This window comes from Brienomyrus brachyistius, chromosome 14, assembly GCF_023856365.1.
Source record: "Brienomyrus brachyistius isolate T26 chromosome 14, BBRACH_0.4, whole genome shotgun sequence".
NCBI lineage: Eukaryota > Metazoa > Chordata > Actinopteri > Osteoglossiformes > Mormyridae > Brienomyrus > Brienomyrus brachyistius.
The window spans coordinates 10,751,261-10,771,802 of NC_064546.1; the positions used below are offsets into that span (position 1 = coordinate 10,751,261).

The 20,542-nt window shown below is 44.7% G+C and overlaps 1 protein-coding gene across 5 annotated transcripts in view; it reads right to left on the bottom strand.

The window, feature by feature from the left end:
• Nucleotides 1-1,536: 1,536 nt before the first annotated feature.
• greb1 (growth regulating estrogen receptor binding 1) overlaps nucleotides 1,537-20,542 on the bottom strand; it is a 30,377-nt gene continuing 11,371 nt past the window's right edge. For 2 of the 5 annotated variants that reach the window (XM_048975483.1, XM_048975482.1), the window contains exons 9-32: nucleotides 19,713-19,832; nucleotides 18,931-19,116; nucleotides 18,173-18,523; nucleotides 17,344-17,472; nucleotides 16,929-17,036; nucleotides 16,573-16,770; nucleotides 16,073-16,253; nucleotides 15,171-15,354; nucleotides 14,739-14,875; nucleotides 14,022-14,361; nucleotides 13,539-13,654; nucleotides 12,579-12,778; nucleotides 11,285-11,802; nucleotides 10,533-10,635; nucleotides 9,956-10,111; nucleotides 9,594-9,730; nucleotides 8,924-9,085; nucleotides 8,043-8,247; nucleotides 7,232-7,394; nucleotides 6,596-6,820; nucleotides 5,929-6,064; nucleotides 4,574-4,774; nucleotides 3,128-3,266; nucleotides 1,537-2,717 (exon numbers count right to left, since the gene is read on the bottom strand). In XM_048975483.1, the coding sequence (XP_048831440.1) occupies nucleotides 2,554-2,717; nucleotides 3,128-3,266; nucleotides 4,574-4,774; nucleotides 5,929-6,064; nucleotides 6,596-6,820; nucleotides 7,232-7,394; nucleotides 8,043-8,247; nucleotides 8,924-9,085; nucleotides 9,594-9,730; nucleotides 9,956-10,111; nucleotides 10,533-10,635; nucleotides 11,285-11,802; nucleotides 12,579-12,778; nucleotides 13,539-13,654; nucleotides 14,022-14,361; nucleotides 14,739-14,875; nucleotides 15,171-15,354; nucleotides 16,073-16,253; nucleotides 16,573-16,770; nucleotides 16,929-17,036; nucleotides 17,344-17,472; nucleotides 18,173-18,523; nucleotides 18,931-19,116; nucleotides 19,713-19,832 (4,559 nt within the window). In that variant the 3' untranslated portion in view covers nucleotides 1,537-2,553. Of the gene's footprint in view, nucleotides 2,718-3,127; nucleotides 3,267-4,573; nucleotides 4,775-5,904; nucleotides 6,065-6,595; nucleotides 6,821-7,231; nucleotides 7,395-8,042; nucleotides 8,248-8,923; nucleotides 9,086-9,593; nucleotides 9,731-9,955; nucleotides 10,112-10,532; nucleotides 10,636-11,284; nucleotides 11,803-12,578; nucleotides 12,779-13,538; nucleotides 13,655-14,021; nucleotides 14,362-14,738; nucleotides 14,876-15,170; nucleotides 15,355-16,072; nucleotides 16,254-16,572; nucleotides 16,771-16,928; nucleotides 17,037-17,343; nucleotides 17,473-18,172; nucleotides 18,524-18,930; nucleotides 19,117-19,712; nucleotides 19,833-20,542 lie in introns of all 5 variants that reach the window. The other 3 variants (XM_048975481.1, XM_048975479.1, XM_048975480.1) reach the window with 2 other exon arrangements.

Consider the following 20,542-nt stretch of genomic DNA (forward strand, 5'->3'; position numbering starts at 1 on the left):
GGTGGCTAAACCTTTTTATGTAGTTTGGAAATTAATGAACAATATTTGGTAAAACATCAACAGGGTGACTTATTATATACTTACGAAATCATAATAGGTGTCTGTTAATCAGCTGATTTGGTGACATGAATTGTAACTGAAATACATACTTACATTTTTATATTTATTTTTAATTCAGTAGATGTTTTTGAGAAAGCTGGGTCAAACAGTCCCTGGAGCAGATCGGGGTTACGGGTCTTGCTCAGAGCCCCAACGATGACGTCAATCTGCCGACCGAAAGCCCTTCCAGTGATTTCCATGTTTCAGGAGCTACACATCATTTCAGATAAGGTAATATGGGTATTATAATAGGTATTACACAAGTATGATTTCATGAGAATGAAGTACAGTTCATCACAACCTTTAAGACTGATTAATCTTGAGTGAATTTACTATTTGCTAAACTCCACTTGAGAATCCACAAGCTGAGACTAAATCTTAGCATTATGGCAGCATTTGCTAGCGTTGGGGTATGGGGCACGAATGTAGTGGCTTCCCAAATAACAGCGGGCTTATTACCTGCCACAGCTGTCAGTGGCTGCACTTCAGAAAGCCTCATAGCACACAACGCAGAATGCGTAGGCACGCTCTATTATAGTGCTGTAATGCATCTCTTTGTTAATCACCGTGTAAACTCGCCGTAGGCACCGCTTAAATGAATTTTGCAAGACAGCAATTTCAGCTCCTACTGCAGAACGCAGAAAAAGAACACTACCCCCCTCTGGTGGTTAATGTAGATATATCCATCCTCCATTTTCCATAACCGCTTGTCCTGGACAAATTTGACGGAAATTTAAAGTTGACGGGGGGTTGATGGTAAAAGTTGTTGTTGGGGGTGAGTGACAGAGCGTTGGGGGTGTACGCCTCTGGGAGATACCAGGATTGTTTTAGGATGGCATTATAAAAAAACAGAATTACAATCTAATAACAAACAATGTTCTTGGTGAATGTTTTTTTTTTTTTTTTTTTTTTGGGGGGGGGGGGGTGCATAGGAATTTTTTGATCTACCTGACTTTTATCCAAACAACTTACAGTACGGAAATAGAGTACAATTTATATTAGCTGCCTGGGACTTGAACCCACATCATTGGCATCATTAGGACAATGCATCCTGTCCTAGGTGTTCCCATCTTTCACCATGTGCCCCGTCTAGACCCCAGACATCAGACTGGGTGAATCGGTGAATTGTGCTGACTGAAGATCACGTGAATGGGTCCTCCAAATGGAAATAATTTGACATATGATTTATTTTACTCAAGACCATCAGTGAAAAGGCTGGAAACTGATTATTCATTATAATTATTACATGTGTGACCATCTCTGAATATCCAGATCAAATTTGGGGAACTAAACACCTGAACTCAGTGCAGAATTTCCCTAAATATTTAATCCTGGCATCCATTTTATTAAACCAAAAAATATTTTATTGACAAGATTTCTTGTTTTAATGGGAATATGAATAAAGCGCTGGAAATACAATACTAAAGAAACAGGATTTATAAATGTGCAATGTGGGAGTTAAATACAAAATCAGTCTAAAATGGTAAAATACTTTTAAAAGCACTGTTTAAAAAACAGTGAAAAACAAGTCAAGTAACACAATAAGGAACAATTGTGGTCAATTACAAATATATATATATATATATATATATATACACATATATACACACTTCAAGACAGTCATTTTATACAATTATATACAGAATGAAACAGTACTACTGTGTTACAGTCTTTGGAATATAAATCACTCATTTCTTGCAGTGAAATCACAATAGGGCACACAGAGGAACAGAGTAATAGCATTGTACATAGTACAGTATATCTCAGTATGTCAGATTACACAAATAAGTACTTTTTTTTACATTAAACACACTTATATTACAAAACTGAGCACTTTTTCACAACATTCAAAAAAAAAAAAAAAAAACTAATAAAAATGGTATAATACCCAACCGCTACAAAAATATTCTTGTACAAAATCTCCTTTGGTATGTTTCACGGTAAATGACAAACGTTTAAATATAAATACATGAAAAAGCATTTACACCAATATTTAAAACACTCATGGAGTTTTACAAGTTTCATAAGGGTATATAAAACAAAATTACATTTTAGATAAAACCCATACAGACGTATCCAGTTAGTAATGTGAATCAATCATGAAAACTGAAATATGAAATATCATATTTGACTGGGATGGACTGACATACCATCAAGGGTGAACCCGTGCTTTGCCCTTCCATGCCATGTACAGGACAAGCCGCGGGAAGATGAATGGATAAATATTTACCAAATGACAGTATTCTTTGGCCAAAGGCCTTTTTTGAGTACATTGGATTGTTTTGTAATTTGATTTATTTATATTTCATTTAAGGAAAAGCTTTAAATAAATTCCCTGTTTCCAAGAGAACATACAACCTCGACATCTTGATGAAGATCTAGTAGAGGACGATCTTATTTGTAGGAGGTTTGTAGCTGTCTTGGTGTTGGTTTGCACAGGACGGGTCCTGCGGCTCATACGTGTTTTCCCGTGAGGAAGAACACGGGTCGGTCCTCTTTGGTGTTGGCCGTCTGGAATTCGTCCCGCAGCCGGAACCTCCACTGGTCCTCAAGCTCCAGACGGACCACCGTCTGGCGGAGGGAGTTGCGGTCTGGGCAGATCACGCACAGGGTGGCACCTGGGCGTGGAGTAAGGGACGCCGACAGAGGTCAGACCCTTTTGTTCTTTGGTCGCGCAAAACGGGCTGTAGGGGTTTGGTCTTTGCACAGGCTTAACTGTGGTCACAGACCGTGGCTTAGCTGAGATAAATAATGTGCCGGAATTCAAATGGAAGAGCTTTCATTTACTTCGATTTTATTTATTTGTCAGACACTTCTATACAAAACGATGTACAACTGAGGAATAAGGGTTAAATACAACGGAGAAACTGATAAGTAAGTTTACCTTGTAGGCCCTTATTATCTGTACATGTCAGTAAAAAGCAAAGGAAACAAATTAACTTTACCCATGCTGTTATCATTAACTACTACCTCCCAAATGCAGAGCTCATTTTTTCCAAGGAATACATTTTTAGCCTTAAGATTTCACCTTTTAGGAACTGGAACTTCTTGAGGAAACTGGGCGTGACGAAGGAGTCGCAGAAGTAGAGCAGCAGGCCGCTGAAGAAAAGCCCGGCGGTGCTGATGTTGATGGAGTGCGGCCTGGAGCTGGCAAAGCACACGGTCACCTAGAACGGGGACGGCAGGGACACGCTGATCTCACGGTCACTGGGACAGTGGCCAACACGTCAGCGGAGCCTGACACTGGCCTGACACAGTGGATAAGAAAAAATCTATCCTGAAATTGCAGGTTTTCTGGTTAATCTGACATCGCAACCAATAAAACCAAACAGATAATTAACAGGATAAATAGTAGCAGTTTAGGACTCGGCTCAGAAGGTCATCAGTTCAAATCCTTGGGTTGACGGACTGATGCTGCTGTTGGGCCCTTGAGTAAGGCCCTTAAAATGTTGACCCCACCCTAGATAAATATGTGCTTATGTTTTAAAGGAGAGAATAATGGGTACTTGTACTCATATTTACACAAATAGCAAATAAAGCATAATTTAATATTTTCATTTCAAATTGCAAAAGATGCAGCACTCTGATTGCATAAATGTGCAAACTCTTTAAGGATGAAGGGGCAGGTCTGAGGTAGCCAATCACATTCAAAATCATACCCAAAAGGAGAGGAACACACGGCTGCCATCAACGAAAGTGATTCTGATTAACCCCAAATGGAAATCAGAACCAGAAAAATTGCAAATTTATTAAGTTCAGGTATGGAAATATGTAAACTTAGCCAAACCGTTTTACTGGTGATACAATTGCAAGATGCGCTTCCATGAAGTACATGAGGAATCCACACTAACGCGACTAGGCTCCTGTGGATTTGATGTCAGTTATTTGTATAATATCTACTGGGTTTTCACATGAAAAATAGAAACAATTAAAGATAGGAAAAAAGGTGGAAAAATGTCTGATGTGATTTGCATCTGTAATTTCTACAAGACTTTGTCTTTCCACTAAACGTCTAGGTTGTTCTCATGCCTGTAAACTGAACACACCTTCTAATCCTACTGAGTAGATCCTTTCCTCCTCCTCTGAGAGCAAAGGTGACCTCAGAGACCTGTGTACACATCTCTAATGGACGACTCTCAATTAGTCATTTTCATGGCTTTCTGTGTAGGTGGAAATTGAATCAGGTCGCTTTGAGGCTATGGACAATGAGAGATATGCAACTAGGATATTCATCAGCTGTTATTGGCGCTTTCCAGCTGCTAATACCTGCTTTTATACAGACTTGAAGGGCCTCTTAAGGGAGCACCAGTGAAAGGAACTATCGAAGAAGATAACCATCTGCTGCAATGAAAGGAGCATCAATGGATTTTTCCAGATTGTGGGTCATGGACTGTGAAGGAAGCTTCTTGTGCAGAGGTGGAAATTTCAGATCCAGAAAGTAAAACTCCAGACCAGGGTTTCGTTTCAACCATACCTCTGGGCCCAGGTTGAGGTAGCAGTCGACGGAGAGCACGGGGTGACTGTAGTTGCGCATGCTGAGGGGGAACATGTGCTGGCTGGTGTGCTGCAGGTACTTCTCCAGCAGGAGCTGTGCCGGGGCGGCCAGGAAGGTGTGCTTGCTGTCAGGGGCGCAGATGTACTGGGATGGGGGCACTGAGGTAGGAATGTCCGTTACCTGAAGACGGCGGAAGACATTAGATGGGATAAGGCAAGACAAATTTCATTTGCCATTTGTGCAAAGTATATAAGGATTCATGAGTCTCAGTATACCCCATCCTGCTCTCCAAGAGAGGAGTTTTTTGGGCCAGAGTTTGTGCCTCTGGAACAGTTGAGGTTTAGAGCCTTGGTCAAGAGCCCAAAAGTGAGATGATTACTCTGCAGACCACATAATTACATAAATATGCATAATATGCATATTACTTTTATACTGATGTGTTTTATGCTCGTGGGAGTTTTACTTGCACAAAAACATCCTGAGGGCAGAACAAAAAAAGATTTAAAAAATCAGATTGTATAGAAGATGGGGACAAGCAACTAGATGAGGCGGGACATCTGATTGGTTGGTCCCAGCTCTTCTAGTTGCTTGGACCCATCTTCTGTGCAATCTGATTTGTTCACTCTCTGAACCAATCAATTTTCATTCTGCCCTCAGAACATTTTTTTTCCCATGGGCATCTTATGGTCCAGGTCCTCCAAAGTTTTGCATGTATAGACAATAATACAATTTCTCTGATTTATCCCCATATCAGAGCCATAGATTCTAATTACTTCAGCAGAAACTGCATCTTTATGAACTGCAGTAGAAATGAAATGATACAAAAATGAGACCTGCAGCAGTTACAGTTAATCCCATCAGTGTGATATACAGGGCAGGATATATTCAGTTTTTTTCCACAGTTATCATTTATCTTTTGGTGAATCTCAATACCAAGAATGCAAAGACTGTACTTATGGTCTCGGCAAGCCGGTCTTGCGAACTTGCCTCCCAAGAACAAACTTAGGACGCAATGAATTATGGGACTGATCTCATTTGGTGAGGATGCAACTGATGTGTCCTTGATATCTGGGGCAGGGCAAGACCACCATCTGGGGATTTTTACCGTTCTCTGCACTTGTGTTCTTAGAATTGCAGCTGGTTCCCAGCAATGGACGTAAAACAGGTACATGAGAACACAAGTATGGCCAAGTACGCATATTGAGATTCATCCCTTGTCAGCAGAACCTTAAACCTAGTTTATGATCTAGGCACAGTTACCATTTCAGATACTCAATGCATATTGCTAAGGTCAAGGAGAAAATCGAGACCTTAGACATGGGATCTGAGGTGACCTTGGTCTTGATGATGAAGGTGCGGTGTCCGCCAATTGCGATTTGTTTCTTCATGACACTGAAATTGTTGAAGCGGCAGATAAGCAGCCCAGCGCTGTGGACGCGTAGGTTGAAGTCCACGTCGTCACACGTGAACCTGACAAGACCCAGGAACATTACAAAGAACCTGTCATCCATTCTATTTAATTTTTGCATGACATACAGCACCATGCAAAGGTCTTAGGCAGTCAAAGAAAAAATATTTATCTGGGTAGTAAGTGTGTATTTGATCAGAAAAAATACAATATAAGATTAGAACATATATGCAAATTTAAAAATAAAAAAACAGAATTCCATCTATTTGTTAAATTTCACCACCAGCTCAATTAATTGATTAACTTAATTAGTTAAATAATTTGATGAGTTGCTGATTAGCTAAGCATGCTGCGCTAGTAGTTGAGTTAGCAAATTGGTGTATCGGATGGTTGCTACAAATATTGGGGTGACTTGAGGAGATGTTTTGAAAGGGTTAAGCTGACACACTGGCAGATTTCAGAACTGTGTGCCAACATGAAGATCATTTAATCATTATCTGCTTTGCCTTAAAACTTTTACACAGTACCGTAGGTAAATATTCAGCACACTGATCGGACATGGAAGGTACCAACAGGCAAGATGGCTTCCCTACCGGTTCTGGTTGTACTGGACATCCCGTGTAACATCCACGTTGAGCAAGACGAAGTCATGCAGGTGACCACGAGAGAAGGGCTCCCCATGCTGCCCCAGCCTGGTGCCTTTGCTGGACCATTTCCTGAGGCCGCAAAGCCCATAGCGTGTGACCTCTGGCGATGACTCCATGTGCTGTAATACCTGCTTCAGTGACACGTTCCTCTCCACAGCCGCTGACCCCCCGCTGTCCCAGAGGGCCGAGGTATGTGGTGGTGAATATGGGTACAGTAACGGAAGCAGGTCTTCACTTTCGATAAGTAAAGCACATGACCAAAACAAGGCTAGATGAGACCGCCAATGACCTAAAGTCTACTAGAACAACTAGAAATCAACCACAACCAAAACTCACTTAGTTTTCACATAATCTAAGGAACTTAAATTTACGACACTCAAAGAAATTTTCACAAAAACATACCTCATGGACTGAGGTGTGGAAATTTGCTCTTCAAATGTTTTGATATACTTATTACAAACTTCAAATTTTAGCCAATCAAGAAGCATAAATATCAATCAATCAGTCACTTACACCAGACTTGTGCACTCGAGGCATACAATTAAATCACTGGTTACAGTCACTGCACGGACGAATCGATACCTCCTAGTGTCAACTTCCACGGAATTCCACATGACGCAGGAGTCATCTGCCAAGATGATGAAGGGCCACACGTCCTGGGGCCGGCTCCCCTGCTCCACCTGCCGAATGCGCTCTAGCTCCAGGTTGTGGAAAGACAGCTCCTTGATCAGGAAGTGGGCTGCACCTGCAGGAACCAATAGAGAGGCTCCAGAGATCAGGGCTGACCCACTTTTGGGTAGTTTGACAACATTATTTAGAACGCTTGTTTCGTCTAAAGTTTAATAAATACAACAGGTAAGAAAATATGCTATTAATGCTATGGAACCAAATAAGCCTACAAATCAAATAATAGTTAATAAACAATAATTCTGTAAAGAATAAGCATGTGCACTATTAATGGCTGGTATTAAGCAAACCAATGGAGCTGATCGTATTAGTTTTATCACTGTGTTTTGCAGGGGTGTTGTTAGGTATCTTAGGACCTCACGAAAATTTATAATATTGGGGCCCCAACCCAGATCAATCCAGTTATGTTCTAAATTTTTTTAGGGCCCTTGTCCGTCAAGGGCCCTTGGAACTGTCCGAACTGTCCCCCCCTTTATGGCACCACAATGTTTAGTAATATTTTACCCGCTTATTACTGATTACATATAACAGTAACAGAACTTTTAACCCAACTTCTATTATAAATCTAATCTAAATCCTTCTAATATGAGCCCCGGACAATACAGACACAGAAAAGTCATGAACAACAGCATAATTTTTCTTTCTTTCTGGTAAACTGACATAAGGATACGATGGTAAGATGTGTGGGATCCGGAGCTGCACATACCGACACCTGCCCCGTTGAATACAGAAGGCAGTACCAGCATGATGTGGTTGGGCCAGTACTTCTTGTAGACCGAGAGCTCGTACTCCTTGATGACCAAGATGTGGAGGTGGGCGGCCCCATCCATGGCATGATAGAGGTTGAACAAGCCGTGCTCGTGCCGTCCTGTCGTGGGAGTGAAAATGGGACTCCTGATGGAGTCGGGATTCTGGGAAAAAAAGCAAAAAGATCAAAAATAATCATGAAGTATTCTGTCCGTCCGTCCATCCATCCATCCATCCATCCATCCATCCATCCATCCATCCCTCCCAGCGGAGGTCCAGAGCTTATCCCAGACACAAAGATCGCAAGTAGTAAATAGCCCAGTATGGGGTGCCAACCATGTGAAATGTTATCATACTCAAACAACAACTTAATTGGTAACTTCATTTTCATTACGATACCAGTGTCATTCTTTGTAAACTTGGCTTGTTTTTTTGTATTTATCTTCCTTCCCAGTATTTCTGTTGGTATAGTAATTTCCAGTTTATTTCTAGTTCCATAAACTGTCAGACGCCCCTGGCTGTACCACCCCCACGTCTGCTGGGAAGCAGGGGGGAAGCTGACACATTCCTCTGGCTCCTGTACCCGCAAATCACCTTTTTCCCTCGCGACACGCTCATAACATCCAAGCGCCAAATCCAGGATTGATGCGCTGCTTATCGCCCTGGCAACTCGCAGACGCCTGACGGAGAAGCTTGTGCAGCCGACAGCCGAAAAGCGCACCGCCACCTCATCACTGTCTCGGCGCTGCCTGACGCGAGACGTGACGTCGCCCGCGATCGGATCCCACGGCTCCTGCTCAGGAGGCCCAGAATTAAATGGTTTGCAGAAGTACGGTTTACCCAATCAGAAGTGAGCGGGAGCCTCATGCTTTCCAGCTGTCCGCCAGGCTGGCTGAAAGCAAAGTGGTGCTCCTTGGACTTGGGGATGATGAAGTAGAGCTGTATCTCTTCTCCCAGGAGCAGGTGAGAGAAGGTGAAAGCGTGCAGGGTGGACTCATACGGCTGGGGTGACAGAGAACAGGGGGTCACGCTCGACGACACATGGGCCCCCCACAAGACGAGGAGGCTTCTAGCCGACTGACAGCTAGACTGTGGTGGAAGAAATGATGGTAGCTTCCAGGGATATTAATGGATGGAAATATAAAAAAAGATCAAGCTGGTCTGAATATGCCTTTTTATAAAACACAATCTTGTGAAGGTTGTTGGTTCAAGTCCCACCCGTGATTCTGTATACAATAGTTTTAGTAAAAGTGATTAATTGTTATTGTTGACATACCATAGCGCACAACAACGAAATATGTCCTCTGCATTTAACCCATATGTGACATTGTGACATAGCAGGGGGCAGGTTTTCGGAATAACCTTTAGGTCAGCTGTTCAATCCCAGGTGTGAGGACTCTTCAGCCAATCAGTTCTCTAATTAGTACTCGAATTAGGGAGTTGCAGTGAAAAGATTGCCCACCCCTGTTGTAGGATGTAAGTGACCCCTCAGAAGGCCAGCAGTGCTCACCTGGAACCTGGGACTGAATCCCATGTACTGGTGACACTGCTCACAGTGATGGTAGGTGTTGTAGGCAGCGTACTTGGACAGCTTAATCCTGGAGGTGCGGCGTCTCAGATACACATCATCCTGCCTTCTGGCACTTCCTGTTTGGCATTGAAAAAAACAAACAAACAATGACTGCATGAACTGCAATTGATAGGGCCATGATGGTCGTTGGTTTAAATCCTGGGACAAATGCAACCATAAAACAATACTGAAAAATTTATTACAGAGATGCCATTTAAAAACCATCTTCACAAGATCATGCGACATACGGTTAATTAGTGCGCTGCAGCACTTGAGTGATAATAAAGACTTAAAGTGCTAACCTTCACCTCCAGTGGTGTACTCTGGAGAGTACACTCCACTGATGTCTTCATACTTGGGGTCGTGAACCGTATAGTCGAAAGGTATGACTTTGAGGATGTCGGCATTTGGCCAAACGGTACCCGGCTGGTGATACTGAATGGTTGTCGTCTGTACCTCTGAATAATAACACAAAGAAAAAACTAAACAAACATGCTTTGTTTGCTCGTTACAACATAAGACAGACAGACAGACAAACAGACATACAGACAGACATACTGTACAGACAGACAGACATACAGACAGACAGACATACATACATACTGTACAGACAGACAGACATACAGACAGACAGACATACATACATACATACATACTGTACAGACAGACAGACATACAGACAGACAGACAGACAGACATACAGTGGCGCAGGACACAGATTTAAAGTACATTTAGACACTAATATACTGTACAGTGACAATAAATAATAGATAACAAACTCTGAGACTGCAAAGTCGTATTGCTGTATTTTACACCTTTTTCAGTAGACCTACATGAAAGTTTCTCCCAAACACGACAGTGCTCTGTAAGCCCACCTACCTGAATGAATGTCTTCCTCATCATATACATCCACCTCCATCAGCCTGATGAGCATCCGTGACAATATGCCCAAGAACTGCATGTAGGCTCCGGTCTTCCCAACCTTCCCGAGGACGTTAGACATACAGCAGACACAACATTATATTCTGCACCAAACCAAATTCTTTTTTTCCAAGTTATTTAATGGATCTTTTAAAGTAAAAAGACAGATGAAAGAGGATAACATTTACCCAGGAATCTAAGCTTCCAGTACTTTCTTGAACAATGAATTCATTTCTAAATCATTTTGATAGATATTCATTTAATTAGAATTTGAATTCACTTTAACGGCCAGGTACACCTACATGAGCTAAGAATTAATTTTGTCAGTATTGGTGCATACATTCAAAAACAACACTGAACATAAATTAAGAAAAACACTAAGAATAAATAAAATTATACAGAATAAAATAGATTTGAAATAGAATTGAAGTATGAAATTGAGTATGAAAAAATCTATGTATCGAACCTATGAATCGAACCAGGATCCCAAATATATATATAAATAATGTTACACACCAAGTATAAATGTGCACAGCATATAACATTATCTATTTGTATATATTTATGATTTAGTTGCTAATTATTATGTTCAAATAATTATTATCTCCATAATGCTACCAACATTTCAGATGTTAAACTGTGAAAGAGCATAATCCCTTGAGGACTGCAGCTGTGCATTTTAGACAGGCATTTTTTGGACAGTCCCGTACCTGGGGAGGTCCACTGAGCAGAAGACGGCGGGGGTGGAAGTTGTCGGTACGACCCTCGGCCCGGTTGCTGCTGTCCATGTGCTGGGGCCTGGGCACGGTCCACTGGCGGTAGTAGAGCGACTGCTCCGTGCAGGTCATCATCTTGCTGAGCAGCGGGCGGAAAGAGCTGGCCCACTCGACTGCGCGGTGCGGCAGGAAGGACGTGGACTTGGGCAGGCCGCTGCCGTCCACCGATGTGATGACGTCGTATACCACCTTGGGCACCAGCACCACGGGCGCCCGGTTCAGGCCGTGGGCCCAGGAGCACTGGAAGCCCCGTGGTGACTGTGAGGAGGAGGAGCCCGATGACGTCGACTTGGATGGCGTCCTCTGAGGGCGGGGCTGACTGTGGGGGGCGCCGGCAGCTCCGCTCACAGCCTGCTGGCCCCCATGTTTGTCCAAGTCCAGGACGCTGCTGTCAGGAACCTGTCTGGCCACGAGGGAGGGCTGCTCCGGGACAGGGGGCCGACAGTTTACTGCTGGAATAGAGATTAACCAAAATAAATATACAGAAAGTTCCAGAAATATGACTGACTAAGTTGCAGTTTTGGTCCACACAACACATTTTAACAACCTATACCTACTAACCAGTCTGACACATTTCCTTATTTTTTGTCTTCATTTTTCATTATTTTTCACGTAAAGGATATACTGGATGTCAAAAATAATAGTGATACTGAGTGAGTATGCTGAATTCCATACTGAGTGAGTATGCTGAATTCCATACTGAGTGAGTATGCTGAATTCCACACTGAGTGAGTATGCTGAATTCCATACTGAGTGAGTATGCTGAATTCCATGCTGAGTGAGTATGCTGAATTCCATGCTGAGTGAGTATGCTGAATTCCATACTGAGTGAGTATGCTGAATTCCATGCTGAGTGAGTATGCTGAATTCCATGCTGAGTGAGTATGCTGAATTCCATGCTGAGTGAGTATGCTGAATTCCATACTGAGTGAGTATGCTGAATTCCATACTGAGTGAGTATGCTGAATTCCATACTGAGTGAGTATTTTTTGTGCGGCTGCTTGCTTCCTTTTAGTATTAGAGTACGGCCTCCAGTCTGTGTTCAAAAACGCAGAAGCTGTTATGTACGAAATTCAACCAAATCATTTGGCGATTCAGACCCCTGATGCATCAGTTTTTAGATCATAACATTGACTTCCGTGTTGTGACTGGGCCGTACGTTACAACGTTGCCCACCCAAATGTTCTTTATGTTTCCTGTAGATGACAACAAGGCTGTAGCTACTCACTATCCAGCACCACCACGTCGTCCTCGTTGTCAGTCCCGCTCATCTTCTCTGGGTCGCTCTCAGACAAGTCGCTGAGGGTCGTGTTCTCCCCCTGCGGGTCGGCCTTCACCAGGTAGGCTGCCAGGCCCAGCTCCTGCTCCAGGGAGGTGCGCTGCAGGTACGACGAGCTCAGCAGACGTAGGTCACAGTATTTCAGGGATCTGCGGGGGGGAGAGGATGCTGTCGGGTTAAATCACAGACACGCACAACGAAGACGACTCACTTCAGCAGGAGATCCTGCTCAGGTGCTACCAGGAGATACTATAAGTCTCTCTGCTAAGACTAAAATCATGTTTCAAGTCAAGTCATGTTTATGTATAGAGCTCTTCGAAAACAACAGGAGTTCAACCAAAAGCCTCTTATAAACCATGTACCAAATAACACAACGAGACGAAGCCACATAAAAGCAGAAAAGGGAGACAAAGAAAACAATAAAACACAAAAAATCAGGGCAAGGGCTAAACAAACAAAATCTCGAACTGAGTTAAGAGTGAAGTCAGTTGAAAGTTGACATTTTTCATGACGGGAACAAAACGAGCACAACCAGAGCTAACAGGGACTGTCCGCCACACAGACAGGCAGTCCTGCCCTTGACATTTTTTTTCTAAATAAATCAATTGTCCAGTAAACACTTTGCCTAGTTGCTAGTTTCATCCCCACAGTAATGTCTTCCTTTCCTCAAACGTCAAATGAATTCTACAGCACAGTAAAAAAATAAATAAAAGATTGATAACACCTTACTGCCAATTTCTGCTTACAGCCAGTAAAAGATAATGTTTCTCTCAACCAAAACTACCAACGAACTTCCTGGATTATTAAGTGCATCCAGAACTCTCTGAACTGGTGATTAATCCCTTGTTTTTTATGGTACTTACAATACAGTGCATATAATTCAATAATTAAAAAGAGAGGCAACTTTACCGGGGCAGTGACTCCCCCTGGGGGTCCATGCCAGTGAAGATGAGGATACAGGGCAGAGCCTCCAGCTCCAGGTACGTGTGAGGAACCCAGTCTGAATCCTGGATGTTCAACCACATCTGAAAAATGACAGCGATGCGATAATTAACAAACTGTCTACCATATCTTTCACAGCACACCAAAAGAAAGGCTGCCAATTCAAGCCAATGCTGTGAATCTCGTATTCATATCGTTCTCTCCACCTCGCAGTTTTAATACATTACTCCATAAACTCACACATGTCACATACCCCAATATATGGGTCTTCATTTACATTTTTCAATTATTTATTAGATGCTTTTACTCAAAGTGACAAGAAAAGGCCTTGCAATCCAACAGAGTCACTCAGCCAACCCTGGGATTTGAACCAACAACCATCCGAACAAAGGAACAGTATCCTAATTTGCTAAGCTAAGTTATATCAAAACAAAGAGGGCTAGAACAAACCTTGAGCTGGTCCAGGAACTTCTTGCCTATGGACAAGGGTGCTCCAGGGCTTCCCAGGATGATCTCGAAGCGATCCTGAAGGCCCAGGCCGTCACGGACCTGACGGAGGCGCTGGAAGGCCAGAGAGGCCAGGGGCAGCGAGGGGATGCGCAGGAGCACCATGGGCCCGTGGTGGGCGGGGCAGCTTCGGGAGGAGCGGAGAAGGCTCTGCACCATCTCCAGCGTTTCCACGGAGGTGTGCTTCTGGAGCCAGGAGCGGCCCATAGCCACCATGAGTGCCAGTGCGTAGTGCTGCACCAGCACGTGGGTCCGGATGATGGCACTGTGCAGCTGGGGAAACCTGAGTGGAGAGACGGACCAGTCCCAGATTTATTTAAGAAGATGCCTTTGTCCAAAGAGACGTACAAGTTAAGAAAGCTTGTGGACAGAGAGCGAGGACAGCAAGTATCCAGAATCCCTCAAGCATTTGGGGTTACGGCCTTCAAGGGCCCACAAGCTATACAAGTGTTCTGCCAGATATGGGATTCAATCCCACAACCTTTCGAACATGGGCATAGATCCCTAACTTACTCAGCTATAGATCTGAAAAACAATGTCTCTATTAAGACATAGAAAAAAACAAATTATGAATTAGTTAATAATTCTCCTCTAACCCCAGTTCATTTTAATGTCCATATTTTCTTTGTTCTTAATGAGGTGGAGAGGATGAAAAGTTACCTTTCTCCTAATGCGGCCGCCATGCTCTCAAAGGAGCTGTCGTATCGAAGGAGGGGCAGCCCACTCCCTGAGCGAGTCGACTCCAGCAACTCGGACACCCCGAAATACTTGGTCTTCTCATGGTACAGGTCCATGTCCTGCCAATCAACAAGTCACAGGACAGGAAACTCAAGCATTTTCATCAGGTCATGCTGTTTATTTTTAAACACGCCCCCCCCCTCCCCCGTATCAATTATCCTTAAGAAATTGAAAGGCATTCTGCAGAAAAAAAATCTAAATAGTTCTTTACATATACTGTCATTATACATTAAGGTGCAGAATGTCATGAAGATTGGCTAAGCAGAGAGCAAATCAGAAAACAGCATCTCCATGTTCCATTGTTGTTATTCCCTGTAGGGGGCGATCTCAGTGTAAAGGCTACGCAGCACTCACGTTGCTGAAAGTGGATGGCCAGTGGACCTCGTTGTAGGGGCTGATGCGGGTGTACTGGGTCTGCAGGGCGAAGGGGAAGGACGTGACATGGAGCATTAAGATGTTCGGCGTGTCCCAGATGCCGCGGCAGTTCAGCAGACTGTCCACCAGGCCGGTGCTGGATTCTCCGCCGCTGTAGGGGCCCCTGAATGAAGATAGACAGATTGCTTAAACCAACCAAAGAAAGAAGCTCATAAAAACAGCATGATAAAGAAGGTGCCATAAATTAGATTCAAACACCTGAGTCATTCAGACAAAACGTGTAAACTCAAATGAGTACCACAGCAACAAGCTGTTCAACTTATAAGCAAGTTAAACATACAAATGAAAGTGATGCATGTAGGATATCAGAGGAGCAGGTCTGCTGGACAAGAGATTTGATCCCACAACCTCCCGGACATGAAAACAGATCCCTGACTTACTGCTGATTGGTTAACGTATGTAGCAATAGGGTGGTACAATGGCTCATTTAGTAGTGCCTCGCACTTTCAATCTGCCAGTAAGGTTTTTGGATTGGTTGCTCCGCTGTTTGTGTGTACAATTTGTGTATTCTCCGAGTGTATGCACTTTCCTTTGGGATGAATAAAATATAATCCATCCATCCATCCATCCATCATTTCATTAATTAATTTCATTGCTACGGCTATAGTCTGGGTGCTCCAGTTGACTGCCACAATCAAAATACTTGCACTTAAGCTAATTGCCAACTTTAAATTGGCATAGAGTATGTGCCCTGTGATGGACTGGGGTTCCGTCTAGGCTGCAGCCCTGCCTTGTGCCCTATGCTGCCTGGGATAGGCCCCAGCCCCCCACTGTGATCCTATACTGAAGAAACAGTTGGAAGATCCAAGCAGTCTCCTCACCTGCTGAGGTCCCAGTGCGCGTGATCATGGACGAGGACGAACAGGGTGGAGGGATTCATTTTAGACTTCTGGATGAGCGTGGTGATCCTGCCCTGGGCCTCGTGGTTCAGCCGCACCACGTACTGCTCTGCTTCCGTTAGCGACGTGCACTTCGTGTCCAGGCCAAGTTCCTGCAGGATCCCTGTGAAGCCAAGAAGAGAAGCTCAGCTTTCCAGGAGCACCGGCGTGTAAGGAGGCAATCAGCATCTCAATGTGTGTCAAGCGACCACACGAGTCTTTGAGTAAGTTCTTTACTTACAAAGTACGCAACATTATATAGGTCCCCAATCTACATAAGAGAACCATACTTTGCCCAACAAAAGATAATCAACTGCACCTATCACAGAGGAGCTAATGTTCAAAATGCAATTTCTGAGTGGTATGAGATAAAATCGATAGCTTATTTGGACTGTCCAAAGATGTCCGTATTAGCCAAGGCAAACAAGAACTGGGAAGCTCACCTGAACTCCACAAGTGTAGGACAATCTGATGAAAGGTGACCTCAGAGGGGGGGACGAAGATGAGGAACTCCACCTTGTTGAAGGAGCCCAAGTCCAGGTTCTGGGTACTGGAGTCGGCGATGGCACACACGTGGGACAGCAGCTTCCGGGCTACTGCCAGCTGAATGGGCCGGATTTGATGCCACTCGACCCGGTACTCTAAGGAGCAAAAGGTTCCTGTCAGTTACAGCACATACCACCTAGTGGTTAGGCCCCACCCACTGAAAACACAAAGGTGGCTGTATCGGTGAACGACTGCAAGAAGTTTCCAGAAGTTCCACTGCCTCTTCCGAACCAGTACAAGGATGGGTCTTTACCTGCACAGCAGCCTTTGAGAAAATCATCTGAAGATTCAGGACTGCTGGAGAGTGAAGACTGACTATTCTCCAGGCGAAATTCTCCCAGCAAGCCGTCTACGTCACCATCTGACAATGCAAAATTTCAGCTTTTACTGCACCGATAACAGCGCCACTGCATTTTAGCCTCACTGTAATCCAAAAATTCCTCACATACTGTACAACATATGGTCTCATTTGGCATTTTTTCTTATCGGTCTAATTCTCTACACACAGCACAGTAATATATAACAGCATATGGCACGACTCCTACAAACAAAGGACGGATGGATGCACCAAGGGAATAAAAATAATTAGCAAACTGCCTTATAGCTCTATGTTCTAGAGAGGCTTAGCTCCGGTTCTTTAAAGCATGAGACAGGTGTTCTGCACTCACCTTGGCCCAGCGTGCTGAAGAAGGCTCCCAGAACTCCCACTTTCCCCGTGGCCAGCTGGTAACTGATCTCCTTCAGGGACTCCCCGGGGGTGTACATGCTCTCAGCCAAGGCGCGAGCCTGCCGCTTCCCTGGCATGGAGAGCAAGAGGAACCGTCACGCACTGCGCCACGACCAACTGCTGAGCGGCGAGAAGGGCGGGTTAGAAAGGAGGAGACGACGGTGAAGGTTCTTATTCTGCTGGAGATGTGAAGAGGGCCCCTGCAGATCAGCACACGCCGCTGACAGCCGGGAGAAAGCTCAGAGGCTACAGAAACTACAGGCGGCATAGTGGTGCAGTGGTTAGCATTGTATGGGGCGGCATGGTGGTGCAGTGGTTAGCACTGTTGCCTCACACCTCTGGGACCCGGGTTCGAGTCTCTGCCTGGGTCACATGTGTGCAGTTTGCATGTTCTCCCCATGTCGTCGTGGGATTTCCTCCAGGTACTCCGGTTTCCCCCCACAGTCCAAAAACATCCTGAAGTTAACTGGAGTTGTTAAATTGCCCATAGGTGTACATGTGTGAGTGAATGGGGTGTGAGTGTGCCCTGCGATGGGCTGGCCCCCCTGGGTTGTTCCCTGCCTCGTGCCCATTGCTTCTGGGATAGGCTCCGGACGCCCCGCGACCCAGTAGGATAAGCGGTTTGAAAAATGGATGGATGGATGCTATGAATACAGGTGCACTGGAATGCTTCACATATCCCTTCATGCACGGACAGGTAAAAGCACATGGTCCGGTAATTGGGGTTATTCACCTTGCTTATGGGCCCAAAGCATATTTTGCATACATACCGGTAACTACGATGCAGGATTCTACCTCCTGGCCGCTGGACGTGCAGATGATGATCACGTAATTGGTCTGGGCCAATTTGCCTTCAAGCAGGCTGAGGAAAGTCTCCTCCAGGCCTTCAGCCAGAGAAGCAGGACTGTCCAGCACCAGCACCACCGGTCCGCAGGAACTGGTGGCCAGCTTGGCCAACCAGGGAAGCTGGGAGGCCGTGAGAGGCTGGCCTGGCCCAGGGAGAAGGGGCGGCAGCTGGGGATGGGTCTGCTGGTACTGCCGGATCTCTGTGAGGTGAGACTCGCGCCAGGAGCGCATGAAGATCTGCTCCAGGTCCTCTACGAGGGGCACCTGGTCGGGCGCTGAAGGGGAACAGATGCAAGGGTAAAATTCACCGCCAGACTTCAGCTACATCAGCTCACTTGAAGCTATGGAATGAACGATTATTATTATAACTGATAATTATTCAGTTAATTACCAGGTTTAGTAGGTATGTTTGAGCAGGAAAATCTGCAAATGGTGCTGGATTTTGGCCCTCCTGGACTGGAACTGGGGAACCCCGCTTTAATTTCAATTTTACTTTTAACCATTAGGGCATAACAGTAGTTCAGAGGTTAGATCTGCTGCCTCACACATCCAGAGCTGGGGATTTGATCCTACTTGATACTCGTGTGTGTACTGAGGTTGCATGTTCCTCCCTTGTTTTATGGATTTCCTCGATGTACCATGCTTTCCTCCCACAGACACAGACACACACACAAGGTCTCACCCAGCTGCACCAGGTAGTAGACGGTGAGCAGGATCTGCATCTCGGTGGACAGTGGCTGGATGGACGACGCCCCGTACTGCTCGTAAACCCTGGGCAGCGCCTGAGACCTGCAGTAACAGGTCTCCAGCAGGGAGCTCACGATGACGTCGTTCACATTCCCGCACAGGGCGGGCATCTTCCCGTGGCCTGGCGGGGCGGCATGAAGCGCACAGTGAGCTGCCCTGCCAGTGAGCTGGGGGCTCGTACCTAATATTCATCAGCTGCTGTCTATAGTGCAAACTGTTATGGAACAAACCCGATTGGATCAAAGATCTTATTCAGCTTCATTCACCCTTAAACCAGTTGCTTTGAGTCAAACAAGAAAGAAAAAAACACAAATCCCACACTGCCCCTTACGTAAATTATTAGTTAAAATGTAGCAATTTCCAGAAATTCTGACTATTGTTCAATCTCTGGAAAATTTTTTAAACAAATTTCATTGTTAATTTCATTTAAACTAATTTAATTCTGTTTGCCGTACGATTTGATTTTATTTGATTTGTTTTGAAATATTTTCGGTAACATCATGGGTTTTTCTAATGGCTAATATGTCGAATAAAACGAAGTTTTAGGAACAAGGCCTGTGAACGGCCAACTCGTGGAATAAGCGAGTGCTTCAGGCCCACAGGCCACTAGGGGGCGCTCCAGTTTGACCATCCCATTAAAATGCGTCGGAAGATAACAATTGACAAATCGGTAAATAGGATTTTGCTTAGAGAACCAAAAAGGAGTCTTTGTCATACCTTTGAAGAGGACGGGCTGCAGTCCGCAGGTTTGTAAAAGGCAGTCTGGCACCGAGACGGAATCCGTGGGGGGCAGAAGGGGCGAGCACCCCTCGGACACACATACGAGGGCTCCATTGTCTGACGCACAAGCATAACAATACTCAGGGTGATCCTTGGCAAGCAGCCCCAAAGACACGTTTGGCAACAGCGCCACCCAATGGAGACGGAAAAAATAACTGCATCCAAAAACTGCAATGCTGAATAACGCAGCCCTGTGGCCGATTAGTAATAAATCTTCTCCCAACAGTAAACTCAGAACAAGCATTGCTTTTAGTCACATAAAAATAGTGCAGTTTTAGTTCAATGTGGAGGCTCAGCCAGTGACTCAGCAGGAGTCAATGCCACGGCCGGAGGTCAAAAAATTAAATTCAATTCATTTTTAAATAGCGTCTCAAAACAGACGCCCCACAGCACTTAACAAGTGTGTGTGGCTGTCTGTTACTGCAGCATGTGTACGAAATAGTGCATGAATCAGGGAAAAGGGAAAGTAAGAAAGCCGAACTAAAACTAGCCCCTGAATGTGCATGTCCTCCACGGGTGCATGTCGGGGGGAGGGGTGATCCTATCTGCTGGAAAAAAACATGCAGTTCAAGCGATCTGGTGACTCCGAGCCACCTTAGGACTCTGCTTTCCCATTCAGGGTGTATTTGTCTTAAGGGCCTGGGATTGCCTGGATGACCTTTAACCCTGACTGGACTGGTGAACGTGTGACAGATGGAAGATGGCTGGACAGACGTGACATCTTTAAATTTACTTCAATGGGTATCGATAAAAAGTGAAGGCAGCGC